The following is an 18,845-nucleotide window of genomic DNA, read 5'->3' on the forward strand; positions in this document are numbered from 1 at the left end:
AGTGGAAAGAAAGCTGACACTGTAAACCTACTGAACTTCATCCCTCCCACTCTCGCTGCCACCCTGGAAAAGCCCTTACCACAGTGCCCCAGCCTATACTGGCCCGCTGACCGTGGAGTGCTGTGGCTGCCCGGTACCGTGTCCGGGTCGTCCGCCACATGGCTGAGCCCGGCAGTGACAGAGAGAGAGCACAGAAAGGGAAATGCACAGGATGAGCTGTTCCTGATCTAAGCAATTGATCATCTCAGCGTGGAGGACAGGTCTGAATAGAAATGCCTGACCAGATTTACCAATTCTGCAATCAGCCTCCTCCGGGCTAATCCACCCACATCGGCCTGCTGCTGATGAAGAGGAAAGAGAGCAGAAAAGATGCAAGTGAGGGCTTGAACCCTGGCGGTGCCTTCTGGCTGTTCTGCTCATTCACCACTAGAGGGCAGTGCTGTGCGGCTCATGGCACCCAAACTGTGGTCAGGGCATGAAAGGATCTGCCCTCTCTCCAAAGAGAGATTCATTCAGCATCTCCCTATCTAACCAATCACCCTAACTATCGTGACTGGTGCCTAACTCACTTCTTCTCCCGGACCAAATTAAAAAATGTTACTTCCTAACTCGTGGATGTTAACTCCCATTTACCGTGCACTTAGTATGCATTCAGCACCACGCTAAGGGCTTCACGGTAACTATCTCACTTCCCCACAACCACCTGTTACGTAGTATTGTCAGCATCCCCACTCTACAGATGAGAACACTAAGGCCCAAAGGGGGGAGGTTCAGTAAGTCATTCAAATTCATATAAGCAAGTAAGCAGCCACACAGGGATTAAAACCTAGGACTGCCGGACTCCAAAGCTCCTGCTTTCTAACTGTAACAGTATAGAACCACCAGAACGTTTCTCAAATTAGACCCCTTCTCCCCACCCGCTCTGAGCGAGTCCCAGTTCTGGCTCTTCTTTAAAACACTTCCCACTGGTCGTTCTGCCTCCCACCTCACCCTGGCCCTGCCTCACCCCGCGCTCTACCAGGAGGTTGGTGAGTGAATTTATTCTCCAGGCCACTGCCAGAACTCCCTTCACAGGAAAATATGGATATTTCTTTTCCCACATGAAAACTTTAAGGGCACGCTTCTCATCCTGCCAGAAAAAGCTCGGCGCCCAAGATCTTCTCCTCCTGGGTCAGCCTGACGCTCCCACCCCCACGTGGCCACGCCATGTGGGCCTCCTTATCATTCCCTGAACACTGGGTGATCTCACGCCTTTCTGCCCTTTTGCTCAGGTTTTCCTGGACCAGGAATGTTCCCTGCCCTCCCAATTCTCTTGCAACTTTGAGCTCCGTCTTCAAAGCCCTCTGAGCATCCTTCTCCGGGAGACCCTTCCCAACAATCCCCCCTCTTCCATCCAACCTTGGCTTGGCCTCTTTCTCATCTTCCCTTACCCTGTATCTCCCATCAGGTATTCAACACATATTCGTTCCTGTGAACCGAAAGTCATGTAGGCAGCAAGGACTTACTCACTTCAAATCACAGCATTAAAAACCCAACATCTTGGAAGCTCAGCATATTGCAAATTAACAATGGACAAACCACCCAAAGAGAAACAGTTATCAATCATTTCACTCCAGCCGACTAAGAAAATGCAAGGCACCCTCCAGAGTCTCAGCAGGACTCAGGAGGTGGAGCTGCCTCCTCCAGCGGCCAGTCAGGTCACAGGGTCAGCCAGGCAGTTCTAACCACTGCCCCACCTCTTTCATCAAACAACCTGCCATATATTTTCTCTCTTCCTACCAGTACATGCCTTTTAAACACGTCCATCATTAAGCTCTCTACTGCAGAGCTTAATAAAGGCAAAACCACTGAAATCCAAGAGCTGTCACAGCTCGAAGTGTTCCTGTGTTCAAGGGGAAATGTCTGGCCGTGAGTGACAGCATCATCTCCCTACAAGATAGTCTTGTCCCATGGCAAAAAAATTACATAAACACAGAATTCTCACAAATATGATTCTCTTTGTTTTAGCCAGAATGGTAACAATAACCTTTGCGGATGATTTTTTTTTATTACAAGAGCAGAATACCACCCTCACTAAAATAACTGAGACAGGAATGAACCAATTACCTCTATCCTAGTCTAGTCTTTCCACAAGGCCCAGAGTTTGGTTCAGTTCCCTCACCTGAGAAAGCTGGGTCACCAACGGGCAGCACAAGAAACGGCGCTGATGCCACACCGCCCTTGCTTAACCCCCACCACAACCCCTGGGCGACCAGCACGAGTCAATGATTCACCAAACCCCTGCTTTCAGCTTCACTCAGTGCCCTTAGCTCCCTTTGTGGTTGCTCAGAGATCAACGATTAGCTGTCACACCTCACAGGAACACGGCACACTCCTGTTTCTCAAAAGTGGCCCTTGAACTGAACGCTCCACCACTCAGTCGGAACCAGATGAATTTTAATAGATGGATTGTTCCAGAACTTGAAGAGAGGCAGTCTCTGGAAGGGAGAGTTTTACACTTGACCTCTGGAATCCCAGGGAATGAAAGATTTTCTGTGACCCTCACTACCTGATGTCACTTGCACGTCAGACTCCGAAAGTATGGGGAGTGTACGGTCTAGCCTTCTCCATAAACACTCTGCCCTGCTGGACAGTGGTGGCGAGGGCCAACGACAGCCACAGAGCCCGAGGCCGTCGGTACCTGAGCCAGACCCCGACGTGGAGAGATCGTAGACGAGATCCTGCAGCGTCTTGTCTTTGGAGAGGCACATCTCACAGGAGGGGTCTTCCATGTCCAGCCTCTGGCGGTTGTGATATACACGCTGATGATAGTTAATGACCAGGAAAACGATGATGATGATGAGAAACAGGAGGAACACAGGGCCGGCAATAATGCCGACCAGCTCCACGGGGCCCCACATGGAAGGGTGCTCAGGCTCCTTGAGGTGACCTGGGTCGTGTGGGAAGAGAGGGAAAGGACAAAGAGTAAGGACGGGGCAGGCACCGGCCTTGTTTAACCTCAACCCCACCCACCCTGTGAAATGCCCTTTCCCTCTCCACATGCTCGAGGTACCCCTGACCTCTCCAGCCTTACGAGGCTGGCTTGCCTGCCTGGACGCTCCCCGGGGAAAACCTCCCTAGTTAAGGAGCCCTTTGCAGCAGTCAAACCCAGAACCTGCTCTGCAATGCCACAGTGCTGTCCCCATCTCAGTGCCCCAGACAGGTGCCAGGACCGACTTTGCAACGTGTGACAGTTCCTTTAAGCTCTGCTCCTGTCTCCCTCCTACTGCCCCGATCACCGTGGTAACACCCTCTCGATGGCAGACCTGCAGAGGGTGGGACCCAGCCCTTTCTGGCCTGGGCCACTGTCCTTTCTGCCTATTTGAGCCCTCCTTCCCATTCTGGCTCCACCCCCACCCCCCAACAGCTCTGGGGCTGCCTCCTGCAGGATCGGCCCCACACCCTCCCCGGTATCTCCGCCTGACCCCCCCACTCCTCAGCAGCCACGCACCATCCGAACCGCAGCTCTCGCCCCGGGAACCAACCCCACAACAACCCGCCTCCCTCATCCTCTGACCCACAAATCTAACATGGGTAGAATCCCGTCCCTTGTCACCTCTCATGTGGAGCTTCAAAAAAGCACCTTTACCTACCATCAAACAAAGGGACTGGGGAAGCGCAGAGAAGGGTGAAATGAGAGGGGTGCCCTACCTCCAAGCTGAGCCTATAGTCCAACAAGGGCGTCCACTCACCACTGGGAACCCTCAGGTCGATCTTGTTGCAGAAGTCGGTGTAGCAGCAGTGGGTGTTGCGCAGGTCCTCGGAGCTCAGGCAGTAGAAGGGCTTCCCGGCGGGGACCAGCTCCACCTTGGGGATGCAGGTGCGCACGTGGTGCTCCACACCGTCCAGGTTGAAGATGGAGACCATGCAGGCCCCATCAGTCTCGCACGTGTAGTTGGCCTGCAGGCAGCTGGTGCAGGTACACAACAGAGCTGCGGGAAACCGGGGCACAGATGCTGACACCAACGATCAGACCTCACCCCAGGTCGTTTTCCAGACTTAGGGGATCATTCCTTAGCACACCTGATGTTCCAATATAAGGAGCTTTGACAGGGCTAGGTCAGAAAGACGACAGCGTCAGGAGACACAACCCTTCCCCCGGTTCATTCAGCTCACAAACAAGCTTTCTGGCCCTACCGTCTTCCTGTAGGTGTGCTATTTTATGCCTGCGAGACGGAGAGACTGCCTTTGAGCTTGGTCTTACACATAAAACAAATTATTTCGTGTCTGGGAAAAGATATTTTCCTTCAAATTTAGACACCTGGGTGCGAGAAGGTACGCTGGGAAGAATGCAGGTTCCTGCCCCCAACACACACACACATCCTTCCACCCCAAACCACGAGGGTTCTCTGGGAGCCTCATCACCCCCATCTCCCTCCGCCAGCACCAGGCACGCCCTCGGTTCCCGGACGCAGTCAGTGTGCACGCTGTCACGCGCTTCTTTGAGGCTCTGCTCTTTTCCCCACTAATTCTTACAGGTCCTTTAAATTTTAGCTTACACGTCGCTTCCTTTGAAAGTTTCCCCTGACGACCCAGAATCCTCTTCTATTAGTCCATGGCCGGTGCCCCTCTCATAAAGGGCAAAACGGTGCCCTCCGAGGAGGATAATATTAGCTGCTACCTCATGAAGTTATTGTGAGGATTAAATGAGCTAATGCATAAAAAGGGCTCAATAAGTTTAACGCATCCTGAAAGGTCCGTGGGTATCACTTTAAAAGTATTTATGTATGTATACACACATTCCTTTTTCAAGCAGGCAGTGTATGTGACCATCTCTGGAATTAGTGAGTTTTGCAGGGTGTGTGGTACACGTAAGTGTAGACTATTGACAGGAAATTACTGTGAATGAACTTGGTGCCTAGGAAAGCCAGGTCAGCAGCCCAGGAGTCTGAAATCCTTTATTTATTCATCTCACAAGAATAACACAGACGACAGCAGTCGGTTCTCCCCAACGCTGTCTCCCATGAGCCTAACCTAGCCCTGACCTCTGGGATGGGCAGGAGTGCGGCTCCAGCCACTGCAATGCTTAGGCTGGGGCTCACAGAGCTGAATGAAGCTCTCACCCGCCAGGGGGCAGAGGTGGGGCGGGCCCCCAGGCCCCGGACTGCAGAGTGAGTGAATCCTATTTGGATACCAGGTGGAAGACGTTCAAATGAGACCCCCTCGAGAAGACCTGTATGACCAGTTCCACAAAAACTAGAACATCATCACTGTCCCCTTTCAGCTGTAAACCATCTACCCTCGGCTCTTCCTCCAAGACACTGGCAGGCATCTCTTGGCTTTTCAACTCCAAAGACAGATGCTAAGCACCTCAGGGTTGAACCCCTGCCTCCCGGGCCCCCTGGAAAGGACGCAGGGCAGCGAGGCCCCCAGCCGAGGAGACAAAGGGAGGCGGCACTGACAGGGAGGGGGCAGCGCCAGTCTCCACCGTGTGGCCTGTGGTTATCTTTTTTCACAGCGTCTGATCGAATCCCTTTCTTCTGGGAGAAACTCCAAAACATGCAGCTACCTGCTGAGGGTTTGGGGAGGGCTGCATCTGAAGAGTGGGAAGTCTTCAGGTCCCAAACCCGGGAAAGAGTTTTTAGAGTAAATTCCTCCTGAATTGCAATTCCAACCCTTTCAGACACAAGAAAGACTAAAGAATCTCCTCGATAACTATTTGTTCCCTTCTTTACCCTCCTCTTGGTAACTAGTTTACTTCTGTGACCTTCCAAATACTCGATCCAAACCTCTATTCACGCTGGAGTCCTGCCTGTTACTTGGAAAGCCAATGCTCGCGCCCGTGTCAGCTGGGATGTGCAAGCACCACAGGGGTTCCCGGTGGAGCACACCTCTCCGTACATGCGCCAGGACATCAGGTGGAGAGAACAGCATCAGGCCTGTTTAGGAAGCGAGCAGGGAAAGCAAAGGACTCCACGAGGGCTACTGTGTGCGCAGCGGGACACAGGGCGGCTCAGGTCAGAGCACAACTCGCAGGCAAGAGAGCCAGGGGTCTCGGATTCCAGACACTTCCTCTTTTCATTGGTTCACGGCCCCTTTCACAGTGACTCATCCTGGAGAACGAACACTCCCACACGTGGCTCATTATTTTTGGGAAGTACTTAGACAATCTTGGTGTAAGACAGGAAAGAGCAAAAGTGGTGAAATCTACACAGGACTGGAGGAAGAGCGGAGCGGAACTGGGAGCGGGGCCACGTGGGTCTGTGACCAGGGACTGATCAAGTCCTGGATCTGCCTGGGCCTTGGCTGCCCACCCAGAACACACCATTTACCTTACAGAGGTGGTACAAAGATCACCCGAACACCCACTAAGCACTGTGTATACAGGGAAAGACTCCCTCTGCGCCCCTCTGTACATCTATGTATTTTACAACGAATGAGAAGCCTGAAGAAGACCTGTTTTTAAGATAACCATCACTACTGCCCACACCCCTGAGAGGTTTCGGTTACGGCCACCAGAGCCGCACAGGGTATCACAGCAGGAAGCAGGTCGGAAAGACCCGGGGCTCGGATGCCGCCTCTAATATTAATTACGTGACTCAAGCAAGTTAGGGAACTTCATGCACCCCGGTTTCCTTATGTGACAGGACTATGTAAGAATTAAATGGAATAAAAGGTGCTCAGCAAATAGATGCTCAATAAATTTTAATCCCTACTCTCGATGTAAAGCTCAAACACACACTTAACATGTGTCTCTTTAACCACTAATTAGAAGTAGCAAGTTTCAGCCAGAAACTGTGCTGTGGCCTCACACCACCAGGAACCAGGCGCATGGCCTTGGGCAAGTCACCTAACCTCCCCGAGCCCCACTTCCTCAGGATTAACCAGGAAGAAGGGGCTGAGCCAGATGACCTCCACCATCCCTCCGACGAACTCGGAATCCAGTTCATGTCTACATTCACACTGTCTGCACCACTGGTCCAACACCCGGAAGCTCTGCTTTAAACTTTATATATTATCTTTTCCTGAACTTTAAAGACAGACGTTATGGCTTGTCTTCCGTAAACACTCATTTTTCCCTGAAACAAAATAGGTGATCATAAATTATACAAACATCTGAATTCACTATAGATTTACAAGTATACTGAATCACAGACATAATTTTGATGTCTTTGAAAAGCCAAATCTGTATCAATGGTTAACAGCCCTTTGTAACGTTTCACACTGACTCGCCGAGTGAAAGCAGTCCATACATGTACATACACACGTGTACATACACAACACACACCAAACAGTTATGTAGTAGAACTAACAACAACTAGGAAAACCAATCACAGAAGAGGAACCAAGCCATTCTGCACACAAACAAGTTCAAGAGTGGTCAGAACGAGAATCCTACCAGCACAGCACTGTTATTAACAAGCTGGTCAAACCTGAATTGAAGACAAAACTGCCCTGGCAGGATCTGAACTTGGTTCCAAATTTGATTAGAAGGTGGTCCGTGGTAGGAAGGAAAAGCAAATTGGACCCGTGAGAAAAGCTGTGTTTTGAGGAAGGCTGACAAGTCCCAGCCTGGGCAGACGCTGTCTGGCGGGAGCGGTGCTGACACAGCCAGGTCTCAGCGAGGTGGCCTCACTTCGGGCAGGACACTGGCTGACCCCCTTGCTCACCCACCAGCAGACATGGGAGGACACTCGGTGAGGCTGTGGCTCACTGGGGGCGATTCCTAAGAATCACCTACGAGCTAGACTCACGCCATTCAGCCCAACAGTAGGCCTAAAACCACATGACCCGGGACAAGGGCGAGAGCACAGGGTGGCAGCGACCGCAAAAGGTAAGGGGCACACCGCAAAACACGCAAGTCTGCTCTGGTAGACACAGGCTCACAAGTGTTCCAAAACATTTCAAAGCTACAGTATTTGTGATTTTTAGCTTATATGAAGTGTTCCTTGGAGATAACAAATTTCATCAATTAAGTTCTCGTGTGGAGCAAGGTCCTGTGTAGGCACACTAAACGTGCGACTTCCAAACTTCACCGGGCAACCTCCCAGCTCTGGTGTCCGAATCGGCGGTGCTACCTCACCCCTTCCTGATTAAACACACTGGTCACAGACTCCCTCTGGGCCCTCATCCTTCCAGATGACAGCATCCATCAGACAGAACAAACTGGTAAGAACAGCCTATTATGGCCCGTGATTATTGTACTTATTCTTCCCTGGACCTTATCCAACCCCCCTACAACTTCCTTAGAATGATGAGCACAACTCTATACGAAGCTGTGATCTTGAATACCCACAGCGATCACGAAAACAAAACAAAACAAAAAGAAGGTGAAGGACTCACACTTCTTGACTTCATAACTTACTAGTGGCATTAAATATAGGCATAAAAATCAATGGAATAGACTTACCAGTCCATAAACAAACATATACATCTATGGTCAACTGATTTTTGAGAAGTGTCTAGGACCTTCTGGGGTAAGACTAATCTTCAACAAACGAGGCTGGACAACTGGCTATCCACATGCAAGACAATAAAATCGAACCCTTATTTCCCACCATATACAAAACTAACTCAAATGAATCAAAAAGAGCCAAAACTGCCCTGGCTGCTGTAGCTCAGTGGATTGAGTGCAGGCCTGAGAACCAAAGGATCTCGGTTCGATTCCCAGTCAGGGCACATGCCTGGGTTGCAGGCCAGTTCCCAGCAGGGGACACACAAGAGGCAACCATACATTGATATTTCTCTCCCTCTCTCCTTCCCTTCCTCTCTAAAGATAAATAAAATTTTTTTTTTAAAAAGAGAGAGCTAAAACTTATATCCTAAAACTTAAAAAAAAAACAGGGACAAACCTTCATGACCTTGAATTTGGTAATGGTCTCTTAGATATCACATCAAAACCAAAATAAATGGGCCTTCATCAAAATTAAAAAGTTTTTGTGCACCAAAGGAGAATATCAAGAGAGTGAAAAGAACCTACAGAATGAGAAAAAATATTTGTAAATCATATCTCTAATAATGATCTAGTCTACAGAACATATAAAGGACTCTTACAACCCAACAGCAACAAAACAATTAAAAAATGGGCAAAGGACCTGAACAGACATTTCTCCAAAGAAGACACACCAGTGGCCAACAAGCACATGTAAGGATGTTCACTCAACACGATCTCAAATGAAAAAAAATTTTGAACTCAAATGCAAATGAAAACCACAATTAGATACCACTCCACACCCAGGAGGAAGGCCTGAGAAAGTGAAAAGGAAAGGAGCAGGGCCCTTGAACTCTGCCTACGACAGTTCCTCGTTAAGCTAAACACCGACCTCCCCAGTAACCCGGCAACTCTGCTCCTAGGTATGTATCCAAAGGGCTCGAAACAAGTGTTCACCAGAAACTCGTAAACGAATGTTCGAATGTTTGTAACAGCAGCACGCACAATAACCTAAGGGCGGACACAATCTAAATGTCCATCAAACAATGAGTGGATGAATAAAATGTGGTATACTCATACAATGGAGTATTATTCAGCCATAAAAATGAACAAATTGCCCTGGCTGATATAGCTCAGTGGATTGAGCACAGGCCTGTGAAACAAAGGGTTGCCGGTTCGATTCCCAGTCAGGGAACATGCCTGGGTTGCAGGCCAGGTCCCCCGTGGGGGATGCATGAGAGGAAACCACACGTTGATGTTTCTCTCCCACTCTTTCTCCTTCCCTTCCCCTCTCTCTAAAAATAAATAAATATATTTTAAAAATGAACAAATTGATATATACTACAATATGGATAAACTTAAAAAACCATTATGTTGATCGAGGTTCGATTCCCAGTCAGGGCACATGCCTGGGTTGTAGTCCAGTTCCCTGTAGGCCAGTTCCCAGCAGGGGACACACAAAAGGCAACCATACATTGATGTTTCTCTCCCTCTCCCCTTCCCCTCTAAAGATAAATAAATAAATAAATAAATAAAAACACCATTATGTTGAGTGAAAGAAACAGCACTTTGTGTGATAAATACTCAGAAAGCAAACTAAAGGCTCTCTGGGGCTGGCGGGGGCGGGAAACGGCTCTGAAACCAGGGAGTGCTGCCAGTCCAACTACCCTACAAAGGCACCTAACACCGCTGAACTGTACACTTTTAAATGATGAACACTTAAACAGTAAATTTTCTGTTGTATGTATCATACCACAGTTTTAAATACCACAGATCTTTGTAAAACAATATACATAAAATAATCTCAATTATAAAACAAAAACACGAAAAACCCAATGAATGAAACTGGAGGTCCAGCCTTCTTCAGACTGTTCTTCCCCCGCCCTAGGCTGGTGGGGGCCTCCCAGAACCTCTGCACTCCCCAGGGCGGGGGCCAGTGTCCTTTCCTTCACCATTTTCTCACAGTGCCCAGCACAGAGCCCCGCAAACAGTGCTGTGCTTAACAAGTCTTACTCAGTAAACCACAGCCTAATAACAAGAGAGGGAAGGGGGCTCTGCTAGAGCAGCTCAGCTCCTACCAGCTTTATGTACGTGTCTTCGTTACCATCTTTAAAAGGGTTCCACTGCTTCAGCCCCAGCTGGTGTGGCCCAGTGGACTGAGTGCCAGCCTGCGAACCAAAGGGTCACTGGTTCGATTCCAGGTCGATTCTGGGTCAGGGCACATGCCTGGGTTGTGAGCCAGGTCCCCAGTAGGGGGCATGTGAGAGGCAACCACACGTTGACGTTTCTCTCCCTCTCTCTCTCCCTTCCCTTCTCTCTAAAAATAAGTAAATAATTTTTTTAAAAAGGATTCCACTGCTTTAAAAAGAAAAAAAGTTGTCCAGTAATTACTGATCTAGACAACAGCCAATGTATTTATAAAAATCCTGAACTAAAAAATGGAGGTGCCTGGCACTAAACTGTCATGAAGTAGAGGTAATGCCCCCAGGAGGGGGGTTTGGGGGGCAGTAACAGGGCACTGAGCCTGTACAGCCAGCCAAGTTCTAACTAACCCACGGAGAAAAACCTTGCAGCATAACAGTAAAGTGATCAAAGGTTATCGGTAAAAAAAGACCCAAGTTACACCTTCACCTTTCACAATCATCAAAATACATGAATACAAAGCAAAAACTCTTGAGTTCCCAAGAGCCAAAAATAAACCAAATTTTATATGTGTGACTGGTGGTATCTAAAAAAAACAAAAAATGTACTGGTTAAGAGCACTTAGGAAGAGAAGTATAACTGACTTAATAAAGGAAGCTATTTGTATGAGGAGGGGAAAAAACCCCCACAGATTTAACAATAAGACACTTGATAAATTTTTGGTATTTAATTCCAATCTGGGAAAAGGTCTTGGAACACAGTTTGCATGTGCGGAAGGTGTTTGAAAGCAAGCTTCACTCTCTGTCCATCCTACAAACTGCCTTTCTGACAGTCTACTTGGAGACAAACCCAACCTCGGAGAGCTGTCTAAACAAGTTTACTCCTAAGCCTTAGGTCTGGAGAATGAGAGCTTTGTTCTCACTCAAAAGAGACGTTTGATGTTTATGCTAAAGAGACCTGTCATTGCAACTTAATTTATGGCTGACTGTAAATACCTGAGCATCCATCCAGCAAGGGCCCACCTGCTGTCCAGAACGTCAAGGTCAAACCTGAATGAGGGGCATCATGGGGATGAGGCGTGTCCAATGTCCCAGGGACCTAAGTGCACAGACTCAGCCACCATATTCAGACTGTGTACCAGTAGCTTGGGATTTCTCCTTCACTAACAGTTTATAATGAACATGCCTAAAACACTGTTTTCTTTCTTCGTTGTATAAAAGAGGCATATTTGTGGCTCATTAGGGCAGGGGGGACACTTACTGGTGATGTTTTGTATCTGCTTCCTGACCTATTTACTACACCATGGACGAGTGGAGAGGAGACAGTGCACAGCAGTGTGAGTGAGAAGAGGGACAGGGACAGGGACGGCTGCTTCAGGCGTCTGGGACAATGGAGGAGGGAAAAAAAGACTCAGCCAGGGCTGAGCCTAAAACTAATGAGGTTGAGAACAAGTTGATTTGGGTGGAATAAAATGGGTAGGGGGCAGGATAAACAGAGATGAAAGAGGTGAGGTAGGAAGAGAGAGTATGATGTTCCAAGTAGCTCACAAATGTCTGTGGTATTTCTGAGTCACTGGGACAAAAACTGTATATGCAGGAGATAATAAAATTATAGCAGGAGAGAGTTGGAATTACCCACCTAGAATTTGGCTGAGAGGACAGAAATGAAGGCATTCAGTTAAACACATTTATTAAGTACTTAAAATATGCAAGGCTCTGTGACAGGACCAAGTTGTTGGGAGAAGAACAAGCCAATTCCTAGCATCAATCTTTAGGAGCTGAAGGGCAGGGGAATGGGAGGACCAGGCTGCTAAAAACCAGCGTGAAGCTCTACGTGACCAGTGAGGACCAAGGAGGACCAAGGAGAAAAGCAGAGAGCACAAATCACCGACTGGGGGAAGACAGGAAGACAAAGGTCTCACACTGGAGTATGCTGGACTTGGCCATGAAGAGAAGGCCAAGGCCAAGAAAAACACCTGGGATGTTGGGTCCCCAGCGAATGGACATGCAACTGTGTCGTGGTCCTGGCCAGAGACGGGCCACCAGGGAGGCTAACCCACACTGGATGGCTCACGATGCAAGGCTAAGGGGTCCAGGGTTGATCCTGGAGGCCACGTAAAAGCAGTGGCACCATCAGATGCAGAAGCTCTATTTTCCCAAGCTAAACCCAACACTAGCATGGAGGAAAAGCAAGGGTCTGGAGGCGGAGGCTGGTTAGAAAACCACCTGAACAGGCATCACAGTATGCAGTCCAGTGCAGTGTTGAGAGCACGTGCTTTGGAGTGAGACAGACCTCGGGCCCACTGCTTAACTTCTCCCTGCCCCCATTTTTCTCTCTGTAAAATGGGAACACGCGTGCCTCAGAGAACAGCTGCATGGAGTCGAAGATGTAGTACAGTGAGTGGCTTAGTGCTTGAGTACATGGTGAACAGTCAGCCAGCCACAGCTTCTGTTACCACCTGCCATCCCAGTCAAGAAGGGCATGCACTTTCTGTAGTTTTGTGGTTGCTCCAACAAGCAGAAGAAAAGTCAATTTGTGTATAAACTTCTAAAGGGCAAAGACAGACTCCTTCCTCGGTATCCCTCTCATTCAGCTTGTCTTAGACATCAAATCTGATTCAGTCTTACCCACAAGTGTAGAATGTAATACACAGACATATACCAGAATAATAACTGAAGATTCAGGGCAAGGAAGGTCTACCACAAATGCTTACTTAAGAACAATACAGTCATTAATAAACAGTGATTCAAGTCCTGGCTGGTGTAGCTCAGTGGATTGAGCACAGGCCTGCGAACCAGAGTATGGTGGTTCGATTCCCAGTCAGGGCACATGCCTGGGTTGCAGGCCAGTTCCCAGCAGGGGACCCACAAGAGGCAACCATACATTGATATTTCTCTCCCTCTCTCCTTCCCTTCCCCTCTAAAGATAAATAAAAAAAATCTTTTAAAAAAATAAAATAAACAGTGATTCGAGAAGGAACTGTATTCCATGAACTCACAGGGGTCAAAGTCCCTTTGCCCCAACCTGTGTGTGTGCATGCAATTCACAGATTCTTCCACTTAAACAATCATCTGAAAAATCTATATCCAGTGCACCCAAACTCCCTCCCCCCTCCAAACACTCACAGATATGTAGGAAAGGGTAACAAGCAGTGGATGGAAGCCACATGTGGTCAGAGTACTTTTCACACATAAGGCCCAGCGAGGGGATGGCTGGGTACAGGGGCTCAAGGACCCTTGGGCCTCCCTCGAGAGAGCTCTCTCATGCCCCTCCCCTGCCTGCTTTCTCCTCGAATGGCCACATGACCCGGCACGCACACACACTTTTAGAACAGCACCTATTTACCACCGCACAGTCTCTGCGGGTCAGAAGTCCAGGCACAGCACGACGGGGTCAGCCGGGGTTGCTCCCTCTCCTTGGGCCAGGACCTCTTTCAAGCTCACTGGTTGTTGGCAACCCCACCGCCTGTGGACACAGGGCTGAGATCCCCATTGCCCCATCCCTGACAACCCAGGACCACTCTCGACTCCCAGAGTTGGCCTGCGGTGCTGGGCCACATGGCCCCGCGGGCAGCTCACACAGTTGTTTACTTTCCTGCAAGCCAGTTGGAGCATTGCTGCCTTCCTCTCCTGCAGTCAGCTGAGAAAACTCTCTGCTTTCAAAGGGCCAGCTCGGTCAGGTTCTGTCTACCATGACAGTCTCCCTATTGGAAAATCAACTGATTTGGGACCTTAATTACATCCCTGGTATAAAATCCCTCCACAGTGGTACCTAGATTCATGTGGGACTGAGTAACTGGAAGAGGGGGTGTACACCAAAGGCTGGGAATCTTGAGGGGATGGGGGTAAATGATGGGCTGTGGTTGGCAGAATCTCTTTATATTTATCTCTTTATTATTTATCTCATCTGCCAAAAGGTGGCCTTCATGAAGAAAGGCATTTTGCCTCCCTTTGCTTGCCGTAAACAGTGGTGTTTAGAATATGGTAGGTGTTCAACCAGCGTGTTAAAGGAATCTTTCGATCGCCATAGTTCTCTCCCTCCCTTTCCACATGTCCACGTGTGTGCATGCACACGTGTGTGTTTAGCTTATTTATAGGCTGAAAATGGGACTTCTAACTGTATATATTAAAATTCTGTCTCTGTGAAACCATTAGGAGTCCTTGGAATTCCGTAATTTTCTCTCTGCCACAATTATCTGAACAGCTTTAACCAAACAGTTAATCCTCACTAGTCATGATTCCATACTTGTGAATCTGCCTACTTGCTAAAATTTATTTGAAAACCCAATACCAACACTCTCGGTGCTCTCACAGTCACTCAGGGACAGTCACCACGTGGTGGCAAGTGTGGCGTGCGCACACATGCACACACCTCCATCTGAGGCACAGCAGGGCGGCGCTCTGCCTGCATGCTTGCTTCCTACCCTGCATGTGTGCATCCTTTCCACAGTTTGTTTGGTGCAATGCGTTTCACCTTTTTGTGTTTTTTGTTGTTGGTGGTGGTGGTGGTGGTTTCAGTTTGAGGTTGCCCCCAAGAGCAGTGCTAAAATGCTAAAAGCATCGACATGCCTTACAGAGAAAACACGTGTACCACATAGCGTTGTTCAGGCGTGCATCACAGTGCTGCTGGCCTTAAGCTCGGTGTTCAGTAGTCAATGACATACACCACAGAAGGCGTCTTTAAACAACCACACAGAAGACAAGGTTAGGTGCTGGTCCGCTGATGAAAACGGTGGGACCAGCGGCCCAAAGGAGCCTAACCAACCCTGTGCTTCCCTGGGAGCGAGGGTTCGCGATGCGCCAATTCAGGGCTGGTGTTGACTTTGCGGGACACAACTCCCACAGACAAGATGACTGCAGCAGTCCCATTTTACAGACCAAAGAATGAAGCTGAGACATGTGAAATGGCAGTTCCTGGCATACTCTAGCACATCATTTCTTTCTTTTCTTTCTTTCCTTTTTAAAAGACTTTATTTGTTTATTTTCAGAGAGAGTGGAAGGGAGGGAGAAAGAGAGGGAGAGAAACATCAGTGTGTGAGAGATACACTGATCGGTTGCCTCTCTCACGCCCCCAACTGGGGACCTAGCCCACAACCCAGGCATGTGCCCTGACTGGGAATGGAACCAGCGACCTTTTGGTTTGCAGCCCAGCACTCAGTCCAATGAGCCACACCAGCATCATTTTCTCCACAGCACTTGTGACTGATAATTGTGTTTACTTATTTATTTTCAGCCTAAGCCACTGCAATTTTAAGTTCCACTACCGTTAGAGATTTAGGGATCTTTGTCCATATTGTCCTCTGTTATTTCCCCATGCCAAGAACTATTTCAGACACATACCCACCTAAGCGAATAAAAAGTTCTCCTATACGTAACTGTGTTAACATTAGGGTTGACTGATTCTATACAGGGAAAGGCAGTTACTTTTATTATGTTAAATTCAATATACTAAGCCAGACAAATGCAGGCTTAAGTTTAAGTGGAGAGAGAAGAAAGCCAAAAGAACCCCACAGCTGCCTGAAGCAGCACTGTCCAAAAGCCAGAGAGCAGGTGCAATCACCTGGATGGAAACTTCGCAACTGAGCCCTGGCAGGGCTACAGAGGAAGGGAGAGAAAGATACATTCTGCAACAGTAGTTTTGCCTGGTGTTACATTTACCCAGGATGGAGAAGCCAGCAGGCAGAGAGAACAGACCAGGGCAGAGATGGTGCCTCTAGAGCCCCAGTTCTGGTTAAATGTGCGTGTGAGAGAGAGAAGGAGAAAGAGAGAGAGAGAGAGAGAGAGGGAGAGGGAGAGGGAGAACACTGAAGTGAGCAAAAACCAAGAGCAGGTATTCAAACCTGGCCAGGAGGCACTACCTGCAGAATGAGAGCGTGCAAGTTAGACAGTGGGGGACTGTCAGGTCTGAGCAGCCAATTCCCTAAAAGGTTTGGGCAATCCCAGCCTGGGCAGAACTGACGGGCTAGCAGCGGGGCTGGTGAGAAAGGGGACTGGAGGGTTTCCGTTGTGTAAACACAGAGAGGGGAACGAGATAAGACCCCCTTAGTTCAACCTCTACTACAACAGACAAATAACACAAGAGTCAAGACACAGAGGCGGGAGTCCAGAACTACTATTCACTGCTGCTCTGAGCAAAAACTGAACAGTAAACAATAAGGATTTCAAAATTAAAACAAAAGAGCCACTTCAGTGTTCTAATTTAACCTTCAAAAATAAAGAACATCTAAAGCTCCACGAACCGAGAATTCCATTCCACCTCAACACCCTGTACTCCTGAGTTATTATGAGAACAGACTGCAATGCAATTCAACTCATGCTCCAAATGCAACAAGAGGCTTCAGCAGGACACACGGAAGCAGCAGCACGTCTCCCCTCCTCTGTTTTCTGATTCATATTTCGGTAGCAAGGTTACAATTAGCTCACCAGCGGAGAATAAACCTATTTATAACACAGCAGTCCACCTGAAAGACACAATCAACTAAAGGTTTTTAGGGGAGAGTGAAGTGCCGCTTCTTCCTGTACTGCCCGCAGGTCCCCAAGGTCCTTTCAGATGAAGTCCTCAGTCTCACCTTCCTGTGTTCACAGGCACCATCCCGGCCACTTCGATCAGCCTCCATGTTCTTATGTAACATTTACATAGTGCCATAAACCTACCCAGAGTTGTGTAAGAATTAAAACGTTGCCAAACCAATAAAGCCTAAAGCAGGTCACTCCCTCCAGCCTGCCTTTGATTAGCACAGGTATGCTGCCCGGTCTAGACGTCAGAGCCTGTCAAAAGACAGAAATTAACCTGAGGAAATCTGACACATCTACAAAAATGAACAAATAAGAAGAAATTAACCACACCATGACATGTGGTGCTTCTGTCAATCCCAAGAGAGTATGTTACCCTGCCTTGTAAGATAAAAAGTAACCCAACGTTGCTTGTTCACTGAAGTCAGAAACTGTCTAAAAATACCTCCCAGCCAACTGGCTATCAGTTAAGTCAGTCTCACAAATGTCCCAATCAGAGTGACATGAATTATTTCCCTACTTCACAGAGGAAACACTGAGGCAGTCACAGTAAGATTAAGTGACTTAAAGACAACCAGTAAGGGAACAACATTCTGGGGCTGGAAACCAGCCTCCTCCCTGCATCTGGCTCTAACCTTTAACCAGCGCAGCCATTTTATTATGTTTCAATCACATCTGCTCCGGGGGCTCTTCTAACAAAACTAATCTCAGATTCTCTTTTCCTCTCTTATCTCTCACTTCAAAACTATGTGCACTGAACAAAATTACAAGACTTGGCTTGAAATAAGATTTTCAGTCTGTTCACAGAAATCCAAAATGTTCTTATCAAACCTCAAATGTCACCTTTGTTGCTTTTGCCTTAAGAAATGACTGTCTTCTGCCACTAACTAATGCAACTTTACATTTTTAAATACTAATGTGAAAATTCCAAAGCTCAGCTTTAAAACATGGCACACCTATCAAGTGCATGCTGTTTATAACCTAGAAGTCATTCTCCTTATCACTGGCCTGTTACTAAGCCAAAGTTAATTCACTGATTAATAGAAACACCTACCCTTGCTGCCCTCCTGTCACGTCCAAGTACCAGGCATCAGGGCCGCCCAGCTCTGCCACTCCCCCAGCCCTCCTAGGGAAGCCGCACGGAGTGCAGGGGAGGGAAGCAATCAACTTCTTGTTATCCTCAGCCTCTAGGTTCCCAGAACTGACGTTTTACTTTAAGCCTTTTGCAACAGTGGTCTCTGTAGCATGCACTATTGGCAACTAGATGTGTCCCGGAAAAAACTGCAGTGTCTGGCCAAGAAGTTTAAAGGCCTTCGAGAATGTTTGCTGGACACACAACCTAATTTCCAATTTACCAAAAAAAAAAAGAAGAAGAAACTAACTCCCTATTATGACCACCCATTTCACCCCAACAAACATCCATTTTAGGGTAGTTACAAAAAAAAATGAACTCTGCCCCATTCAGAGCCAGTCAGATACCAATTAAACATTCTTAACTAGGCTTGCAACAAGAACAGCCCCATAGACACCACACCACATTAACAAGGAAACAGCTGTTAAAAGTGCTGCACACAGTAGGGACAGGATAGAAATTCCTATAAAAGGGATTTAAAGACTTATTCAGACACATATCAAATGACAAACCTGAAGTCCAAGTCTCCCTATTTACTACCCACCAGAGAAACATCAGTATGCTACACTTTCCAAAAACACGGCCCAGGAAACATCATTCAGGAAAACCATGATCTTACCGCAGATGTCAGGCTATCCTCACACACTTG

At 48.0% G+C, this 18,845-nt stretch overlaps 1 protein-coding gene across 4 annotated transcripts in view; it reads right to left on the minus strand.

Annotated features, from left to right (window-relative positions):
• The window catches only part of ACVR1B (activin A receptor type 1B), a 38,091-nt gene that overhangs the window by 17,451 nt on the left and 1,795 nt on the right, over nucleotides 1-18,845 (minus strand). For 2 of the 4 annotated variants that reach the window (XR_005064262.1, XM_037030869.1), the window contains exons 2-3: nucleotides 3,732-3,971; nucleotides 2,681-2,929 (exon numbers count right to left, since the gene is read on the minus strand). Coding sequence is in view for 3 of the 4 variants with exons in the window: in XM_037030869.1 (XP_036886764.1) it covers nucleotides 2,681-2,929; nucleotides 3,732-3,971 (489 nt within the window). In the remaining variant the exon portion in view is untranslated. Of the gene's footprint in view, nucleotides 1-2,680; nucleotides 2,930-3,731; nucleotides 3,972-4,538; nucleotides 4,642-17,120; nucleotides 18,129-18,845 lie in introns of those variants that run through there. The other 2 variants (XM_037030871.1, XM_037030870.1) reach the window with 2 other exon arrangements.

This window comes from Sturnira hondurensis, unplaced genomic scaffold (assembly GCF_014824575.4).
Source record: "Sturnira hondurensis isolate 20B ecotype Veracruz unplaced genomic scaffold, ASM1482457v3 Scaffold0020903, whole genome shotgun sequence".
NCBI classification, from domain to species: domain Eukaryota; kingdom Metazoa; phylum Chordata; class Mammalia; order Chiroptera; family Phyllostomidae; genus Sturnira; species Sturnira hondurensis.